Raw genomic sequence first — 19,575 nt, 5'->3', positions numbered from 1 at the left:
TTTAGTTCAAAACCACTCAAACATAGCATTGTTGAACGTATGTTAGTATTTAAACGGTAGGTCGAGGCCTATTTTCATCCCCTAAAAATTTTTCATCTGTTCGGATTTCCTAACTGAAAGTCTAATGATCCGAAAATTATAGGGATCAAAACTTACCTTTTCGAAAATTTCAGCCAGAAAAAAGGCGCTCGAAAATTCTAGGTGACCTTTTTAGGGTAAAAATCCGTTAAAAATGGGCTATACCATTTTGGGGGGGTTCGAAAATCCTAGTAGAGGCAGGCAAGCAAGAAATTTAACAACAAATGTTCCGAAAATTCTAGATCTCAAATCGTCTTCCGAACAGATATTTTCCAAAAATCGTCGTTGGGTGCCCCTTTTTTCGTTACGCTCTAAACCATCGCAAAATTTTACGATGTCGTAAGCCGGTTTACTGAAAAAAAGGCACGTTTTGCTATAATTCGTCACCAGAAATTTCCCATAGCAAAAATGGCTTTTCGTCTTGTAGCAAAATTCGTTTCCAAGTTGTAATATTTTGGATGAGTGATTAAGATTTTCATAAAGAAACTTCAATGACCTACTCACCTTTTAAGTATTTTACCCAGTACAGGCACTGTGTGTTGGCAGGAGACAAAACACCAAGTAAAATCGAAAAGTAAGAAGACGTTTAAGATAGGAGCTTAAATTAAAGAGAATGAGCAAAGAATCCTAAATCATTGCGAACCTAAATCTTCGGTCTCGTCGACCTTGTTTGCGTAAACTTTTGCTGATGGCAAACTCCAAATGTTAATTATAGCTCTGTTGGCGTTCTCCTCTTAACAAGTTTCACTACTCCATGGTTGATCGATCAGTTCAACTCAGAAAGATCCGTCTTTTATGTCGTCGATCATTGCTCCATTGTTTATCATGAATAATAAAAGATTACTCAATTTTAGGAATAGAAAAAAATCTTGAATGCCTGAGAAAAAGGTTACTCTACAGTTACATAAAACCTAATTGCTATAATGTCAGATCAGGCAAACTGCTTATTTGTGGCGGAGAATAAAGAGTTTGACTGGCTCAACACCAGAGCTGTCCGAAGTTAGGATTTCTACAGATGGCCCCAGATGTCTAAAGAAACAATGACCGGTCTGTCGACTGCGACAACTACTTTTAACAGTCTATGATTCGCAGAAGTTTGTACAATTATAAGAACAACAAAATGTCGTAGAGGTTTAGGCAACCTCAAAGCGGAGCTCTCATCCGAGAACAAGTATTAAAAATTATTAAAACACATTATGGAAGAGAGAGAGAGAGAGTCACGCAAACTCTACTTTATAAGCGAATAAAAATAAGTTTATAAGCTAATACGATGGAAGATAGACAAGATACGCCGGCATGTCTTTTTCAGCCGGGTATCTATAAAGTGAATTTTGAACCTCACTATTCTCATGATCGGGTGTAATAATCTAATAACAGTCTAATAGAGAGGCTACTTTCTTCCAATCTGTATCGCTCTAATTTTCAGATAAAATAGCTGCGTAACAAAAATTGATCAGTATACGGTAATCCGAGAACTAGAAGCAGAAAAAAAATTCAGTGAAAACAATACACTGACATCGTTCAATTTGCTACATCTTGCTGAACGCGCTGCAAAAATTAACGTTAAATTAAATTTTAGTAAGAGGAACTTCGGTGTTTGAAATAATATTTCATTAAAAAAAATAAGATTAAGGCGGGACACATAATTTAGCCGCGCTATCTCAGTTAGCCTATTAAAAGGGTAATGCCGTATATAACACAGAAAAAACTGTCATTTTAATTGATTGCAATTCCGAGTGAATTCTGGGAACACTTCTTGTCACAGTGGTGATCTTTTCATTGCAATAGTACAGGCAATCTAACAATCTAACAATCTAACAAAAATATACCATTAAATAGCCAATGTTAGATTGACTTAGTATTGTTGTAATAATGAACATAAATGGCCTTGTTCCTTAAAAGCGAATATTTTGATTCGTGAACGTTCCTTCTATATTTACAGCGGATTTACACTCTCGTAGGAATCACTAAAACAGTCTTAGTAGTGTGTGGTACATCTCACTGATTTATCGCAAACAAGAAACATCACTTTTTCCGAACTATGTATAATAATACGTTATAGAGTGACCACGTGAAATAGGTAGTAGAATACTACGCACTATTATGAACTACCTCTACTGTCTTCTTTTGTTTATTTGTAGCTATTTGGCATTAGTTGTTATTAACTGTTTCACGGGTCAAGTAAAATCGCTCTACGAAAATGAATAATTCTATTTTCCTGTTTTCATGCTAATGTGCTCTTAAAAGAAACTGCTTCTCACACCTTGACGTTTAGAAAAGCTCAAGTTTATCGTTCCATAGCTTACCAAAGCAAATGAAGATGCCCCATCGAAGGTATCATAGCACCCGCTTCATTTCCTCTAAATCTAACCTGTTCCACTTATGCTTCTTGACTACAGCTCGAAAATAAAGCACAAATCCATATAATTTTTTTAAACATGGCTTTTTGTCTTGTAGCAAAATTCGTTTCCAAGTTGTAATATTTTGCCGGATAAGTGATTAAGATTTTCATAAAGAAACTTCAATGAGCTACTCACCTTTTAAGTATTTTACCCAGCACAGGCACTGTGTGTTGGCAGGAGACAAACAACAAGCTAAAATCGAAAAGTAAGAAGACATTTAAGATAGGAGCTTAAATTAAAGAGAATGAGCAAAGAATCCTAAATCATTGCGAACCTAAATCTTCGGTCTCGTCGATCCTTGTTTGCGTTAACTTTTGCTGATGACAAACTCCAAATGTTAATTATAGCTCTGTTGGCGTTCTCCTCTTAACAAGTTTCACTACTCCATGGTTGATCGATCAGTTCAACTCAGAAAGATCCGTCTTTTATGTCGTCGATCATTGCTCTATTATTTATCATGAATAATAACAGATAACTCAGTTTTAGGAATAGAAAAAAAATCTTGAATTTCTGAGAAAAAGGTTACTCTACAGTTACATAAAACCTAATTGATATAATGTCAGATCAAGCAACCTGCTAATTTGTGGCGTGAGAATAAAGAGTTTGACTGGCTGAACACAAGAGCTGTCTGAAGTTAGGATTTCTACAGATGGCCCCAGATGTCTAAAGAAACAATGACCGGTCTGTCGATGGCGAAAACTACTTTTAACAGGCTATAATTCGCAGAAGTTTATACAATTATAAGAACAACACAATGTCATAGAGGTTTAGGCAACCTCAAAGCGGAGCTCTCATCCGAGAACAAGTATTAAAAATTATTAAAACAGTTTGGAAGAGTGAGAGTCACGCAAACTGTTGTTTATAAGGAATAAAAATAAGCCTATAAGCTAACACGATGGAAGATAGACAAGATACCATGTCTTTTTCAACCGAGTATCTATTAGGTGAATTTTAAACCTCATAATGTTATCGGGTGTAATGAGCTCTAACATGTACAGACTGAGGCTACTTTCTTTCAACCAAGAACAATCTGTATCGCTCTAATTTTCAGATAAAATAGCTGCGTAACAAAAATTGATCAGTATGCTGTAATAGAACTAGAAACCGTGAGAAAAAAAATTGAAATGACATCGTTCAATTTGCTACTCTTGCTGAACGCGCTGCAAAAACGTTAAATTAAATTTTAGTAAGTAAATTTTAGTAAAGCGGGACACATCATTTAGCCCCGCTATGGCAGTTAGCCTATTAAAAGGGCAAATAACACAGAAAAAAAACTCCTATTCTACTTCATTGCAATTCCGATAGTGAATTCTGGGAAGTAGTGGTCCGCTTTTCATTGCAATAGAACAGGCTATTGTTAGTAACAAAAATATACCGGCAAATAGCTAATGTTAGATTGACTTAGTTGTAATAATGAACATAAATGGTCTTGTTCCTTAAAAGCGAGTATTTTGATTCGTGAACGTTCCTTCTATATTTACAGCGGATTTACACTTTCGTAGGAATCACTAAAACAGTCGTAACAAAAGTCAAGGCCTACGAGCCCCAACCAGCTGACACCACCGTCGAAGATAATGACGATTTGAAAGTCAGTGATTGACTTGGTTTTGCCAGGGAGCACCCAAAAGAAAAAAATGAGATGATGAACGGAAATTTTGTCAGAACATATCATATTAAATGATAACTTACCGATGCCTGTACTTTTGCTGTCACACGCGCGGCAAAATTCATCATCATCATAATCAAGTCGATCTCGATCGGTCTAGTGCAAAATTAAAAAGACATGAAAAGCAAGATAGTTGGCTGAAACTACTAAAAAAATTTAAGAGGGAATTCTCCACCCTGCTCGTCACCTCGTCAATCGCTGCTTTTTGTTTCTTTATTAAACTAAGAGAATTTATATTGACATCTCGGCATTGAATACTGAACGAAAGGACATGATGGGTTTTACTCAGGCAGTTTAATCGACCTCATTAATCGATCGTTCACGGTAACTGAATTGATTATATTGCTTTTAAAATAATCCAAGGCCGGACAAACGTTCTACCTGTACTACTATTTTTAATTTCCACTGATTAACATTAGTAAATCTTCGACTAATGATTACTGGTGGTGATCAGGGCAACTCAGGGCGTAAGGAGTAGGCTAGCTCGTACGCCCTGGTGGTGATAAACGGCGTAGGTATTCAAATATTATTACACTAGAGATTCCTTTCCTATATCCGAGTAGGTGTCATTTTTTAATCAGCAGATTCTCTTTTGGGATATCGCTGAATCGGCTCAAACTGAACGAAAATGACTGAAAAAAATAATCCCGTATTTGCACCACGGCTGGAGGAAATATAAAGCTTTTAATGCGATTTTTAATACAACCGAGTGGCGGCATCATTTGACTGCATACGCGCAGTGTGTGGTACATCTCACCGATTTATCGCAAACAAGAAACACCACTTATTCAGAACAATGTATAATAATGCGTTATAGAGTGACCACGTGAAAATGGAATTTCTAGGTTGTTGTATAATGTATTGTTATACATGCAGTGCTCGGCCGAAACAGCCAAAATAAACCTAATGGTTTTCCTATTCATGTTGTACTGCGTAGTGGAGCCGAAATTAGGTAGTAGAATACCACGCACTATTATAATGTGCTCTTAAAAGAATTTTTCACATCTTGTCGTTTAGAAAAGCTCAAGTTTATCGTTCCATAGCTTACCAAAGCAAATGAAGATGCCCCATTGAAGGTATCATGATGTTAGCCCCGGGTTCATTTTCTCTAAATCTAACCTGTTCAATTTATGCTTCTTGACTACAGCTCGAAAATAAACCACAAATCCATATAATTTTTATTCATGAGGTTCTCGTTTGATCAAGTCTTGTAAACAATGTGCATTATAAATTAGACTAAAGGGAATTTAATTATTCTAACATCTAAGTATGCGTTCGATTTCCGGCCTTATTAATAAGTTAGAATAGGGGAAAATTATCACGATAGAGAGGTACATGGGAGGCAAAAGTCCCACAGTCCGCAACTTTAATCGATTAAACGTTTCTGTTTGCAGTGAGTGCATTTCATTTATTTCTGTTGCGATTGAATTTCTAAGCAAATTTCGCAAGCAATTAAGTTAGCTTGTAGTTCATGTTTTCATAAATTTTAATGTTCTAGACTACTGAGACTAGGCCACGAAGTCAGTCAACGGAGGGTGATCAATCCTTGTGAATTAACCATCTATTAACAGTGCGCGCGACTGTCTCGATAACGATGTTGTTTCGAACGCTCCTGTCAGCCCAGGGGCGAAGACAAAAAGCCAACAGGAGTGGGAGAAGGAAAGAAGGTGAAAAACTCCTGGACCCCAGACTCCAGATTTTCACAAAGTTATAAGCAACCTTTCGATTTGACTACGAGTACAAGATTGATTACGTCTGCGAGTTTTTAAACCAAAATCGCGTGCCTCAGTGTCATCAGAAGCATACACATGTAACCCAGGGCCAAGTCATTCGAAGGCCGATTAGCGCTTTACCCAGGATTAAATTTAACGCGAGTTTCTTTTTCTTGTGTTAAAAAGCATTTTCTCGGATAATTTTCTCTGTTATTTTTAGAGCTTCCAACCATCAACTTGTAGACAAAAAGAATTAAAACTGAAATCCTTTTTAAGCTTTCAAATCTGAGTGCAAATCTCGCACTAATCCTGGGTTATCTTAACCCAGCTTTGAACAACTCGGCCCTGGTTGGTAACCTGAAACCTCGCCTGAAACCAGAGTCATGTCGCCCGAAATTTTTAGTCAAGTCGCCCGAAATCTTAATAAAAAGTGTATGTTAGGCCCGATTCAAACGTCGAATTTCACATGGTCAACACTTATTTCCATGTGCCGAACTTGACGCGAGAGTTAAATGCATGTGATGTGCGACGTTTGAATCAATTAAATTCGACTGTTTAAATTAAATGCGACGTTTGCCGTATCTCCGACTGAAACAGTCGAAGATTCGACTTAGGTTCGACTTTTGATTCAAACGTCGCATTTCACAAGTGCCGAACTTAATGAATGAATTTTAGTAAATTATTGTTATATTACTGAGAATATTGACAGCGAAGAGAGTTAAATTCGACAGAGTTCAGTGAGTTAAATTCGACGTTTGAATCAAATGCCGTATTTAACTATTTTAGTCGACTAAAATAGCAATTAAATTCGGCACATGTGAAGTTCGACGTTTGAACTGGGCCTTATATATCTCGTTCTTTAAGCGATAATTAGGCTGATTTAGCAACAGAACGGGAACGTCAGTTGACGACGGCGCGCGCAAATTAAACAACTGGTTTGACCAATCGCACAAAGGCAAATTGGGCACCGGAAGTCGTGTTTAATCCTTTCCGCGTGTTTTGCCGTCATCAACTGACGTTCCTGTCCTGTTGCTAAATCAGCCTAATAAGACAAAACAAGCGGGATAATTGTGTAATTAAGTCTCGTTCTTTACGCAGTGATGCTATGGTGCGACGAAACAAGCGGGAAAGATGTGTACTATATCCCGTTCTTTATGCGATGAAGAGTCAAACCAAGCGAGATGAATGTGTAACATATCTCGTTCTTTTTAGCCTTTCAACTATGATCGCGACCTGGATGACATAGCCAGCAGTGACCCTCGGCAAGAGGCGAGGACTGTCATGGGCGTGAATGTTCAGCGACGCACAAGACACTATTTGCCTCTGCTTCGCTTGCTAAAAGCTACAAATAAATTAGTTATTTAATTAATTATCTAAGTTACAAAACGAGGAATTTTTCTCACAGTTTCTAATTTCCGGTTTTTTAAAGTTTATTTATTTTTTCTTTTTTTACAGTTTATATACATCAAATGATCAAATTGACAAATATAATACAAAAGGGCATAATAATCAAATTTCCACTCTGGCCATAAAATACAATTCTGCAATGGCTACGATGAAGGCCAGCACAATCCCTATGATCACTCTCTGAAAAAGAAATAAAACAGATGTTTGTTTTACCCTTGCCATTTGAGAACTGGCTTTTTACGCAAGAATCTTGCTCCTATACACAAGCCATTATTGTTAATGGAGCCTTTAATTATGAGTGCGTTTAAAGGAAGTGTTCCAAAATGACGGTTCCCTAAAACAATTCGTTTTAGAAATTTTGAAAGCTCTTTCTTCTGAGGAAAACAACAAAAAAAGTGGTTTGCTTTAAAAAAAGCGTTCATGAGGTACTAAGTGCAACATCTACTTTATATCACTGACATTTACGTCAAGTAACTAGGGGTACTTATCATTGTTCTAAAGAGATGTTGAAAATTCCGCTCTAAAGGTTAATGGTAAGGTCATTTTTTGGAAATTCCCACCGAAAATTGAAGACAACAATTTTCAGAAGTCCTTTCATTCTGGTTGGTTAAACCAAGCACCGATTGCCAATGCTTTCAGTTCCAGACTCGAGCTGCACAAATTTGTCGGTTTTTGGATTCAAATGGTAACAGATGTGGCAGTTCTACGGTAGACTGGTAAATCGCATATGATTATGATTTGGACTCCCCCTGAACCGGATTTTTCTGTGAAATTGTTAATTGGATTACTTTATTCTTCCATTGTTTCCCTTTATGATAAGCTTAAAAGTCCTACAAGCCATTTCCTTAGCAGGCAAAAATAAAACAACAACAATAGCAGCAAACGTCTGCCATGACCAGCCTACTTTTAAGTTCTGATTAATGCAGTGGTGTCGTTTTATGTGACTGTCCAGAATACCGTAAATTACACTGGTTGGATTTAAGATGCTTGATTGAACCTGATTGTTACTCACAACCCATTTATTTATTACATACCATAGCAATGGAGGGAAAGGCATACTGAGATGCGATAAACCCAAATGCAAATGTTGCCATTATTGACAAAAGAAAGTTGATTATAGAGGCCAACTGCTTGCTGACAGAGCGAACTAAAAGGTAAACATTGACAAAAGAAAATCATTTCTGTTCCTTTAACGCAGCTTAACCTTGATTGACATGCCTGGTCAACCTTGCAGCCCGGGTAACGGCAAGTTTTCAGTTTTCAGGATACATATTTCTTATTTTAATCCTGAGAGTGGTACTACATGTGGATAGGCTCCGCCCAAGGAGGGTTCCATTTTCAGACTTCAGGCAGATAAAAGGGTAGGGATTTCACTAGTTGAAAAATATGAAGGGGAGAGAAATCGGTCTTTTCGGTCTGTAAGAGGAACTAATAGGGCTAACTGATGTTTTTTTGTGGCTGAGAAAAAGTCAAGAGGACATTCTTGTTTGGCCATTTTTTGATTATTTGAAGGATGGTTCATTTACAGCAGTTAACAGGGATGCAGCATTCTTAAATAGGTACGTGAAAAGGGTACCTTTTGCCAGTGAAAGGTATACAATTCAGGAGTACCTTTTCTGTTAAAAATGGTATATAAAAGTGTAAGGGGTTGGACCTCGGGGCAGAGCTTCTTCTGTGTAATACTTTGTTGTGTGTCCCCCCAGGATTTCAACTTTCCATTTTGCAAAGTAAAGAATAACTTCAGATTCACTTAGACAAAGTGACTTGGTTTAATAACAGAACAGTTCTCAAGTCTGACCTAGTACTGAGATTTAAGTACACGTAAAACTATCAATGAGAAAAACCCAGTATGGAGGCCCTGTTGGGGTAAAATTCTGACAAGCCACATGGCCTTGAAATAGCGACATGACACTGTCAGATGAAATGGCAACAAACAGCATGAAAGATGGGTGGGAAATATCAAAAAAGACATGGCCTTCTCTTCAATACATGAAATGTCCACCATTAAAATTTAGAAATTATAGAGACATACATACCCCTGCAGCCCCCAGGCCCCCCCTCCCTCAAAAAGCCTTTGTACCTAGAGTTTTGGCCATAAGTGCTATTTTGTGCCAAGACACTTTCAGTTTCATCAGAAAAATACAAATAATACACTACAATCAGTGACACCCACCTTCCTGTCCCAGTTGCATTCCATTACTTTGGTGCCACTGTAAATAAAACAGCAAAATAACATATTTTTATTTTCATTAAAATGACAACAAGGAGTCCTTCTTGTGTTTATACTACTACATGAGAAATTTCTGCAATTTGATTGGCTTAGAGCAGTGGTATTTCAGCTTAATTTGAAATACCCACATGTGAAAATTACAAAACTTTTGTGGGTAGTAGTATAAACAAATAATAGCATGATTTGTACGTGATATTTGGCATAAATACCACTCATGATATTTCAAAATTGTCTCAAATTTCACTCACCTAACGGCTCGTGAAATTATGTGTAACAATTTCGAAATATCACGAGTGGTATTTCTGCCAAATATCACGACAAATCATGCTATTACCTATACTAATGGTTTTCAACTGTACATGTTTTGTTGATTAAAACAACCAGTGGGCATCTAGATGTGTTTATATGTGTTTTTTTTTTTCATAAGAGAAATGTTTTTTTAGTCGTAATTGCCACACAAGAAAAACCACCTGGTCTGGGCAGGGAGGTTACAGTGCTGTAGGTGGTGCACCAATCACCTGCACCCTCCCATCTGACCAAATTTCAGAAACCTTAAGGTGGCTTGATAGGTTGTTTTTTAGCATAAACTATGTCACAATTAACAAAGATTTGGAAAAATTACCACTGCAGCTGTATTAGAGAAAGTTGAAAGTTTGAAAGTTTCATTTTCATGTGACTGGCAGTAAAGAACAATATATGCAGAAATGTTCGCTATTGTTGTACACAAAAATATAGAACTTGGAGACCATACCCTGAGTAATGAAAAGCTCTCACCTGTAAACACAAAATTTCTGATAAAAAAGAAAATGACAGTTAATCTTGAGAATCTCAATCTATTGAGCAGTTTAAAAATGATTTGCTTATTTGTTAAAGTAGACCAAAATGTTTACAAAACCCCCAACAAGAGTGCCTTGATACACTTTAACCAAATCCAGCTTCTTTCTAGCAATCGGCCAGAGGCTGAGAGCTATCTCCATGATCTTTCACGTGTCTTTAAAAAGAATAAAACAACTGTGAGGTGAAATAATTGCATGTCACAAACACTTCGTTTCCTGCAGACAACGACCAAACATCAATATTGTCCAGTTTTTCACACATTTTTTTTACTATAAACCATAAAAATTTTATTGCAAAATATCTCAATAACGCCCTTACAGATTTCGCTTACTTAAACTTCACAAACGTCGAGACAGCTATTAGAAGAAAAAGTTCCCATCAACAATTTGGAAGATTAGTTCCCAGTGTTGAGAAATACAGCTGCAAGTAAAATAGGTAATGGCATCACTTCATTGCTATGACAACTCCGATGTCATAACCCTGATCATGACAAAGTTTCATCTTTATCTAATACACTGTACAGCTATGGTGGTAATTTTTCCAAATCTTTGTTAATGGCGATGTAGTTTATGCTCAAACTTGGGAGGTACTGACCCTGAAAAAATTGAGCCACCTTAAGTAATAAGAAAAACCTTTTAGAACCAATTGACTGTCCAATACCTTGCCTACACTTGCTCATGTGGGTAAGCAGAGCATGATGCCATTTGGAGGCAGAGAATAACAATAGTTTAGCTTACAAGAGCAGGCAGACTCGAGAGGAAATGGAGAATGATGGCAGACAGAGAGAAGGGACAGAGAGAGATGGAATAACTGGGGAGAGCTACACATCCAAGCAATCAGTTCAACAGCTTTGGATAGGTCTGGCTGGGAAGTATGGATTAGCCTTATGTGTCTTGTCGTATGAAAAGGATACAAGAAGGTGAAGGTAAAAGCAAAGAGTTGAAGTTCAGTTCTCACTTTACAACAAATACCCTGGTTGCTACCTGATACAAATTGAAAACAAAAAAAGACTGAAACACAGCATTTTCACCTTTCTATCAACATTTGAAACCATCCTGTCATACTCTGCCCTTTCTTGCTCTGCTTTTAGCTTTTTCAGACGAGCTATAAGTTCTGGACTCTAATACAAAGTAAAAATTATAAGTATGCAATGTTAAAATAAATCAATGAAAAGTCAGTGGCATACACACACACTGTTAATAACAATAGGCTTATTCCAAAATATAAAAATTCATACTTGGCTCCAAAGTTGAGGGGTATGAAACAAAAGAAATGGCATCAAGATAAAGGGATGACTATAAAAATAATCCAGATTTACATTTGCCTGCGTTTTGTCTTATATTTCATAAGATTTCTTACGGATTATTGTGACTGGATGTAATTTAACCTAAACTGAGCAAAATTGCACCATCGTACATGTATAAAATCACAGGACCTGAAAAACTAAATAAAACAGTTTCTAAAAAAAGCACTTTTGGGTGATGATCTGATGATGGTCACACTTTTGGTCTTATTTATTGAATATATAGAATGTACTCTGACTGATTGAAGAATGTAACCAGTGTTTTAGACTTGTCATACTGTGTTAATGATATATGAAATAAATCATATATGAACTGCGGCAATGAAATGAAAATGAAGAAATGATTGTCATAGTGAATGCAATTTATGCAATTGCGTAAAGAAGCCTGAAAAAAATTCAGGACTTCAATGGGGTTTGAACCTGTGACCAACCGTCATGGGTTCAAACCCCGTTGAAGTCATGAATTTTTTTCAGGTTTCTTTATGTAATTGCATAAATTGCGTTCACTGCGATGATTCTTTCTTCATTTTCACTTGTCATACTGTTTTGAGGACAAGGCTAAGCAATTTAACAAAATAAAACTGCAGGTTGTTAGTGGAAATGCAAGTCATAAATCAGAAATATCAGTCCTCACATACAGTATCAGGATGCAGCATGGCTGAGTGGTTAGAGCCTTGGACTTTTAATTCAGAGGCCACGAGTTCAAGTCCTGCTCTGACTGCTAGCTGGATTTGTTCACGGGAGTCCCGAGATCAAATCTTCAGCCACACTTGTAACTAGCCAGCTGGTTTGCCTCCTGCCAGCTGGGATTCTTAACCCTGTTATGTTCTAATTAAGTTATTTGTTTCATACATTTGCTCGGCCCCACTAGCATAAGTGGTTTAAATACTGCAGAGGATAAGTAAAAGAATTATTAATTAATTAATTTATTTTATAGCTGCCTCTCAATACTCCCCATCGCTTGGGACATTTCACAAGAGAGGGGTTTGCATTTTGGCCTTTCCATACTACTGACATAAATCAATCTTGTAGCCATAAGGTTCCAGATGTAAATTTGTTTTATTTTCTGTTCCTCCTTGTTGATGATCATAAATTTTCGAGCTCTGCTACATGTATGAATGTGGTACCAGAAAAATTGAGCATTCCTTTTCCACTGTAGACTTCTCTGGACTGATCTCTATACATTTCCTTGCCGCAAAGATTTACTTGAGAGGATATGTGTTAAGATCAATGCACTTTCTGTTTCGTGATCATTTCATTAATTTGCATAATCTTTTCTCTCAATTACATATTGTTTGGAGAAAATTGATGCTGGGTATGGCATAACTTCACAGTACAATAACTAGATAAATCTTTTAAACATACCCTTTCTGGTAACTTTAAAGGTTCAACATAAACTTCACTTCCTGCCAGCAGCTCATGCAAGTATAGTTTTGAATCTTTATCTAGAAAGATGGTTGGATAAATTTAAAGATAAGTCAGGAACGTTCTAGCTAACCTTAAGACAGCATTGGGCATGTGGCTTTCCTATATTGGGTTTTGAAGGCAAACTTTAAACTGTGCGCCATGTGTTAAAACGGGTAAATTTGCTAAGAAGGGGGAATGACACCTTTGGAATGAGGGATGAGAGTGATTTGACCCCTCAGTCCTTTCACTTACCATGTTTAAAAGAAAAGTTAAAAAAAACGGCTACAAGATTGCGCCTTGCAGAAACGTGCCACCCCCAAGGGTACTGGGGGCTGAGGAGGAGTAAGAGCTGACTTTTGCAGTAGATCGATCGTTCCGTAGAGAGTACAAAAATTTAACTAAACGCCTGCAATAAAAATAATTCCTGAATTGTACGTTTTAATCAATTGATTCCTGGACAGAGGTTCATAAAACTTTGTTTATGACGTACATGAGGGTTTCAAGTGAAACTTGAATAGATCACAGTTAAGAACCTACCGGTATTCCCTCGAAGACATTCCCAAAGTTGTTTGACTAACTTGAACGGAATGGCCACTTTTTTCTCCCTTTTATCTAATTCTTTCGCTTCTGTAAAGTCCTTCGTATATTTTGATAATTGTTTCTCGAGATCCTGTGGAACTGAGTTGCGTCTAATAGCTTCTAAAATGGCATCTTGGATGTGCTTCGTTAGCACCACATGTACATCGACCGCCATGTTTTCCTAATAGATACGTCATGTATGGGTAACCCTACCAGGGACGCCATTTAGCGAAAAGCCGGAAGTGGTCGCCATAAAACGGAGTGTTGGAATAGAATGGAGTCTGTCTCCACTCGATGTATGATCGACATTGCTTGTGATTTGTGTCGTGATTGGAAAAAGTTCGGTTACGTAAATGGCCTGTCAAAGGAAGTTGAGCAAATTGATCAAGATTACAGGAAGAATGTGTTTGAACAGTCGTACAGAATTCTACAAGTTTGGAAGCAAAAAAATGGATCCAGGGCAAATTATCAAGAGCTGGGAAAATCGTTTAGATCAGGAACACTGTTACGCATGGATTTAGTGGAAAAATATTGTGAAGGAAGAAACCAAAGCACCTCTAAAACAGGTAATCGTTAGATATTTTACTCGTAAATAAACGTCTGTCTGATGAATGTCCTCCATGTACATGAGGCGGAGCATGATGAAGAATTATTATATGTAACCGATTGGATATTAACATCCTCCTCAATATGCATGCCCAGCCTCATTCACGATAAAATTGTTAGTTATAATGATTATAACAAACATTCTCTAAGAACCTGAATCACAATCTTCAACCATCTACTGCTTATTTTTATTTTCATATTGATTATACTTCGAACTTATTTACAATACATGGGACTTATTCAGCTAATAATTGAAGTTTATTTTGGTTCTTTCTTGTTTGTTTATTCTTTAGGATTTCTCATATGTTTCGTCTATAAGTATGTCTGAAATGCCATTCTTGTCTCATAAACTAATGTAAAATTTTCTGTTGTCTTTTTTATTATTTTAATTTGGTGATATCAGAATTACATTCCTGGAACTACAGTTGGATGGCAGGACACTAAATTGAGTGACCCCAAAGCCAAGTAGTTTTCACACAAACTAGGGCTGTGGGTGCATTAAGTTGGTGGGTAGGAGGAGATAATAGTCACTTTTGGGAAATGACCCTACACACTTTCATTATTTTTTTATTACTGTTGCCTTTTTTCTGGGAAGTGTAGCCTGCAAGGCAGGTGCGAAAAAGGGGAGGAAAGGGGGAGAAAAGCAAGAAAGGGAAAGTGAAAGGGAAAGGGGGCAGTCCTCTTTCCTTCCCTCCCCAATCCTCTCTTTCTTTTTCCCTCCCTCCCTCCCCCTCTCCTTTTGAGGCCTCCTACACAGATATCAGAACTGTTCATCTACTTTTGCTTTACAATCTTAGAAATCTTAGAGAAGGGTCATTTGAGGACGGGGAAGGTGTCAGACACCGATATAGTGGCAATTTCAAATGAGCTTGGTGCTAAGTGGATATGGGTTGGACGCTTGCTTGGGCTGGAGGATACCGACCTTGATGATATTAAAGAAAATAATGGGAGTCTCTTTGAATGTTCTCACACAATGCTACGTTCCTGGATGCAGAGAAGTTCATCTCAGCTGGCAACATATGAGTGGCTTGCCCAAGCATTAAGCCACACAGCAGTAGGCAAGGGTTTAATTGCTCAAAAGTACTGCATTCAAGATATCAGAGAGTCCCAAGGAGGTATTACTGTGAACAGTTTGTGATTAAAATTATGAGTGACAAGGGAGATAAGCATTATTTATAAGCACTTATTAGTGTAAATGCGATTTAGGAGAAAGCAGATAAAAATAGATGAAAGTTCTTAGGTCATCTCTAACCTCGTTCACCTGTCCCTACAGAGCGCACAAGCAAGAGATGGGAAGTGTAGAGAACCCTGGGAACAAGCTTGAGGTCAATCTCACTAGTACATTTGTAACAGAAATAAAGCCATGAAAAGGGTGGGTTGGGACAAACCATACAAACTAATGCAAAACAAAAGGACAAGTTCTAATAACAAACAATCAACTGGTCATCGGGCAGATATCTTAATTAAATCAAGGTGGCCTTGGTTGTGCACCTGCCTCTCTTCTTTGCAGAGGGCATGTGTCACAAGCAGTGCAGCATGAGCCTCTGCAGAGGAGAAGGTGAGGTTACCAGATAGGTCATGCAATACTAGTCATTCTGATAAGTGAATGCCCAAGTTTGAGAGCAACTCATTGGACCTCATAAACATGGCTGCTTTTATCTAAGGTACCCCACGCCTGTGGACTGCCATTAACTTTTACCAAGTACTTCACGAGAAGATTTTAATGGCAGCCAATCCTCCATATTGTGAGAAGCAAAAAGGTGCACAGATGGATGGATAACGGATAGCAGTTTCTTTTACTTTCCCTTGCAACTTTTAATACCCCTAACAGGTCAATAATCACAGTCCAGCTGGCATTTACCCTTGTTAAGATTATACGTTCTGTGTTAATGTTAGGTGCATCTGTTTCTCTTGGGGGAGAAGACATTCAGCAACTTAATGAAAAAATGGAGACATTACAAGTCTGCAATCCAACAGAAAGTGCAAGTAAGCTTGATGATGATGGAGTAGGGAGTGTTGAAAAAATGAATGACAGCGCAATAGGTTTGTAAGTGTTTTCTCCATCATTTGTCTTTTCCTTGTAATTTAAGTGTTTATTTGAGGGAGAAGGAAATTTTTGGCAGGTTGATAACATTTTGCCTTATTCTGTTCCTTGCATTTTAAAACACTAATAAATGTCACAAACAAGACCCCCATAGAGGGGTTTTTTTTTGGGCTGCTGACTGCACAATGCAGTGGTTTAATAATAATAATAACCTTTATTTTAAAAGGCTGATACCAATTACTATAAAAAGTATTCTCCCTAGTGGCCCTTTAAAAAACAAAATTGATAATAATAAATTACAACAGTCGTGATAGAAAGCCTATTTACAAATAGTAATTGTAATGAAGGATCTTAAAAATTCTAAACAAGTATTCGCCCTCCCTAGTGGCCCTCTAAAAACAAAATTGATAACTACAAAATTACAACAATCATGATAAAAAGCCTATTTACAAATAGTGATTATAATAAAAGGTTCTTAAAAATTCTAGAGATTTAAAAAATTGAGAGATGTAAAAACGGAAGTGAATACATTGGTAAAAAAGGGAATCCAATCTACAATGGTGTTAAAAAAAAGCACGGATTTTTAAAAATCAGAATAACTTTTAATATTTTGGGAAGTATAAATTAGGGACATTTCCACAACAAATCCCCTTTCCCCCGTACCTCCCTTCTGCCCAAATATTGCATGACAGTATGACGTGACTAGCTTAATGTGTGTTCCTGGCCAAATACAGAAGATCACATTTTCAGGAAGCAAACCCTCAAGTTAAAAAAATTAATGTGGATGTTGTAATACTGGCGCCAATTTTTATAACAAATTTACCTACTACGAATTTTGATTTAATCACTGTTTTCGTGAGGGTAGCCTTGCAAATTGCAAAAAAAGCTCAGCATTTTGTTTTACCCTGATGCATATACTTTCAGGCCTTTAAAAATCGTGCATGTCTACCTACTCCTAGCGGTCCTTCTTCTACTTCTTATCATCATCATCATCATTATTATGCTCACCAGGTTCAAGAAACCCTCTACCGGTGCCAGATGATTGCATACGAAAGAAGTTTATTTCCAGTCTACCCTATAAGGTTTTGGGAGCCTTGGTTGTCAAGCTAGACCCCCCATGCGAATTAGGAGGAGACTTCAAAGATCTCGCTGACAAAATGGGATTTAACATGGATGAGATATTGTATTTAAAATCACTGAAGAATCCCACAGAAACTATTCTAAAACGTTGTTCCTCACGTTCTATAGAAGATCTTTGTAACAAGCTGAACGTGATTGGACGAGCAGATGCTAGGTTGGTGATTGATGGATGGATCAAGGCACAAGTTTGTAAATGTACATTGTGCGTAACCATGAGTTAATCCACCAGTTATTAGGGAAGGTAGCTTGCATTTTGATGGGGACCCTCCTCATTTAAGACCTACATGTCATGACTTGTAAAATTTGGGCGCATACTAGAAACCCATTTCTTCAAACGCGCAAGTCCCATTATTGAAAATTGGGCAGCATTTAAACATTTAAGCTATTAAGTCTGTTTCACCAAAGATTTTAGTTGAGATTTTGAAATGACTTATTTCCTTCAAGTAAAGTATTGTGGAAACTCAAACATGCAATAACGTAAACCACACTGCCAAGTATTTTTTAACGTAAAAAAGGAACCGTTTTGAACCATGCAGATGGCTGCTCATCATACCTCTGTCCACCATCCACTGTCCATGCAAAGTTGGAGCACTTAGAACTAGCTAGAGTAATAAAGAGAAGTATAGGGTGCACTGAATCATTCCTTTTTGGGCAGGAATCCAATTAAGGATGGAACAAATACATGAACACTGATGACATCATAGCCTTTTGTCTTTATCTCATGAAGAAAATCAGATAAGATGGAATCTCTCCCTCTTTCTGGCACCAATCACTATTTTTTACTTATGCCAGTCCACTTCCTCCTCCACAATTCAGTTAGTTCACCCCCCTCAATTGTTTTATTTTCCCTGCCACACCACAATTCTATTGTTTTCCAATCACTAAATGCAATTTTATACTTGCACCAGCCCCCTTCCCCATCCTTCCTTCTCCTCAACAATTCAGGTATTTTGCTCCTTCTCATTTTTATATTTTCCCTCCACTAACACCACCACCACATTTCTATTGTTTTCCGTCCACCACCGCCACATTTTTTGTTGTTCTCCCTCCATCTCTAAGCCCTACCGACACCACATTTCTATTGTTTTCCCTCCACCACCACCACCACACTATTTAAGTATAAGATTTTTGTATTTAATTTGGTAAGAATGTCAACATTGTTGAAACTGTGTGACAGAAGTCTAAACCAAGAGGTAAGGATCGGAAGGGAAAAGGGAAAAAGGGCGGGAGGTTCTATTTTTTCCTTCGTGCTTTTCTCCCCGCTTCCCTCTTTTGCCCCTGCCACACAGGTTAATATTGGTTGATGTCAGGTTCTTAACGACATTGTAAGGTTGTGTAGGACAATGTACAAGTTTGTTGCCAACATAATTGCATCTAGTGAAAGGGTTAGCATTATGTAGCATTAGCGAGTTTGCTTTTGCCAAATAGTTTTTTTTTTGTTTTAAAGAAAGACCGCAGTCTAGTGTGACGCCGAAGTTTTTGATGTTCTTAGTCAGTTTGGATAAATAATCTTTGACCTTTAAAGGTTCACCGTTTTGACATCACCCATAATACACCCTGTTTTCACCCCAAAAATGTGCATAAGCATTGTCTTTTATTTCTCTTGGGACGACTGTAATAGCCAGAAGAAATAAATCAAAGGTTCTGCAAAGTTTTGGGGAGCAAAAAAGTTGTATTATGGGAGATGTGCAAATGGCAAATACAGTTGGTTTGGCTGTAGGCCACAAGTTGAGCACAAAATATTTCCCATGCACGAAGCATGAACAGGAACATTTTTTTTGGTTTCCACGGTAGAAGCTCGGCCACCAACCAGAAACACAAATGAGAAGCAAAAGAATTTGTGACACAGTCGGCACATTTCACGACCTTGGGTGCTTTGGCCTCACAAGGCCCCATCCGTGTCTGTACTCTAATATGAAATGGGCAACGACTAATCAGAGCAGGCGTAGCATTCATTTCACTGTTAAAAGGATCATCAACAGCAAAATAGAGAAAAACCGGGTTTTTCACAAGGATCTGCAAAGGCTTATCATCCTCTGTAAGTACGTCAAACTTGTTACGGTTTCTGAGACTGCCTTCCTGAGCTATAAATGGACAAACTGGGCATATAACAGCAAGCATAAACACAGTGTTCACGTTTCCAGGAGATTTTACTTTTTGTTCC

General features: G+C 37.6%; 2 protein-coding genes across 3 annotated transcripts; one reads left to right on the top strand and one right to left on the bottom strand.

The window, feature by feature from the left end:
- Positions 1-7,324: 7,324 nt before the first annotated feature.
- LOC140926986 (transmembrane protein 199-like) lies at positions 7,325-13,796 on the bottom strand. The gene is made up of 6 exons (XM_073376656.1): positions 13,580-13,796; positions 13,001-13,080; positions 11,363-11,452; positions 9,439-9,475; positions 8,300-8,412; positions 7,325-7,445 (listed from the first exon to the last, which is right to left on the bottom strand). The coding sequence occupies exons 1-6, from the start codon at positions 13,794-13,796 to the stop codon at positions 7,368-7,370; spliced, it is 615 nt and encodes a 204-aa protein (XP_073232757.1). The 3' UTR covers positions 7,325-7,367.
- Positions 13,797-13,872: 76 nt separating this feature from the next.
- On the top strand, positions 13,873-17,804 carry LOC140926985 (uncharacterized). 2 transcript variants are annotated; one of them, XM_073376654.1, is made up of 4 exons: positions 13,873-14,187; positions 15,025-15,342; positions 16,124-16,270; positions 17,283-17,804. In XM_073376654.1, exons 1-4 carry the CDS (start codon positions 13,896-13,898, stop codon positions 17,630-17,632), a joined length of 1,107 nt encoding a protein of 368 aa, XP_073232755.1. In that variant the 5' UTR covers positions 13,873-13,895; the 3' UTR covers positions 17,633-17,804. The 2 variants fall into 2 exon arrangements, with proteins under 2 accessions (XP_073232755.1, XP_073232756.1); XM_073376655.1 differs by having other exon boundaries at positions 16,124-16,274; positions 17,283-17,453.
- The last annotated feature ends 1,771 nt before the right edge of the window (positions 17,805-19,575 follow it).

Source organism: Porites lutea, chromosome 2, assembly GCF_958299795.1.
Source record: "Porites lutea chromosome 2, jaPorLute2.1, whole genome shotgun sequence".
NCBI classification, from domain to species: Eukaryota; Metazoa; Cnidaria; class Anthozoa; order Scleractinia; family Poritidae; genus Porites; species Porites lutea.
This window is presented reverse-complemented; position numbering and strand designations above follow the sequence as displayed.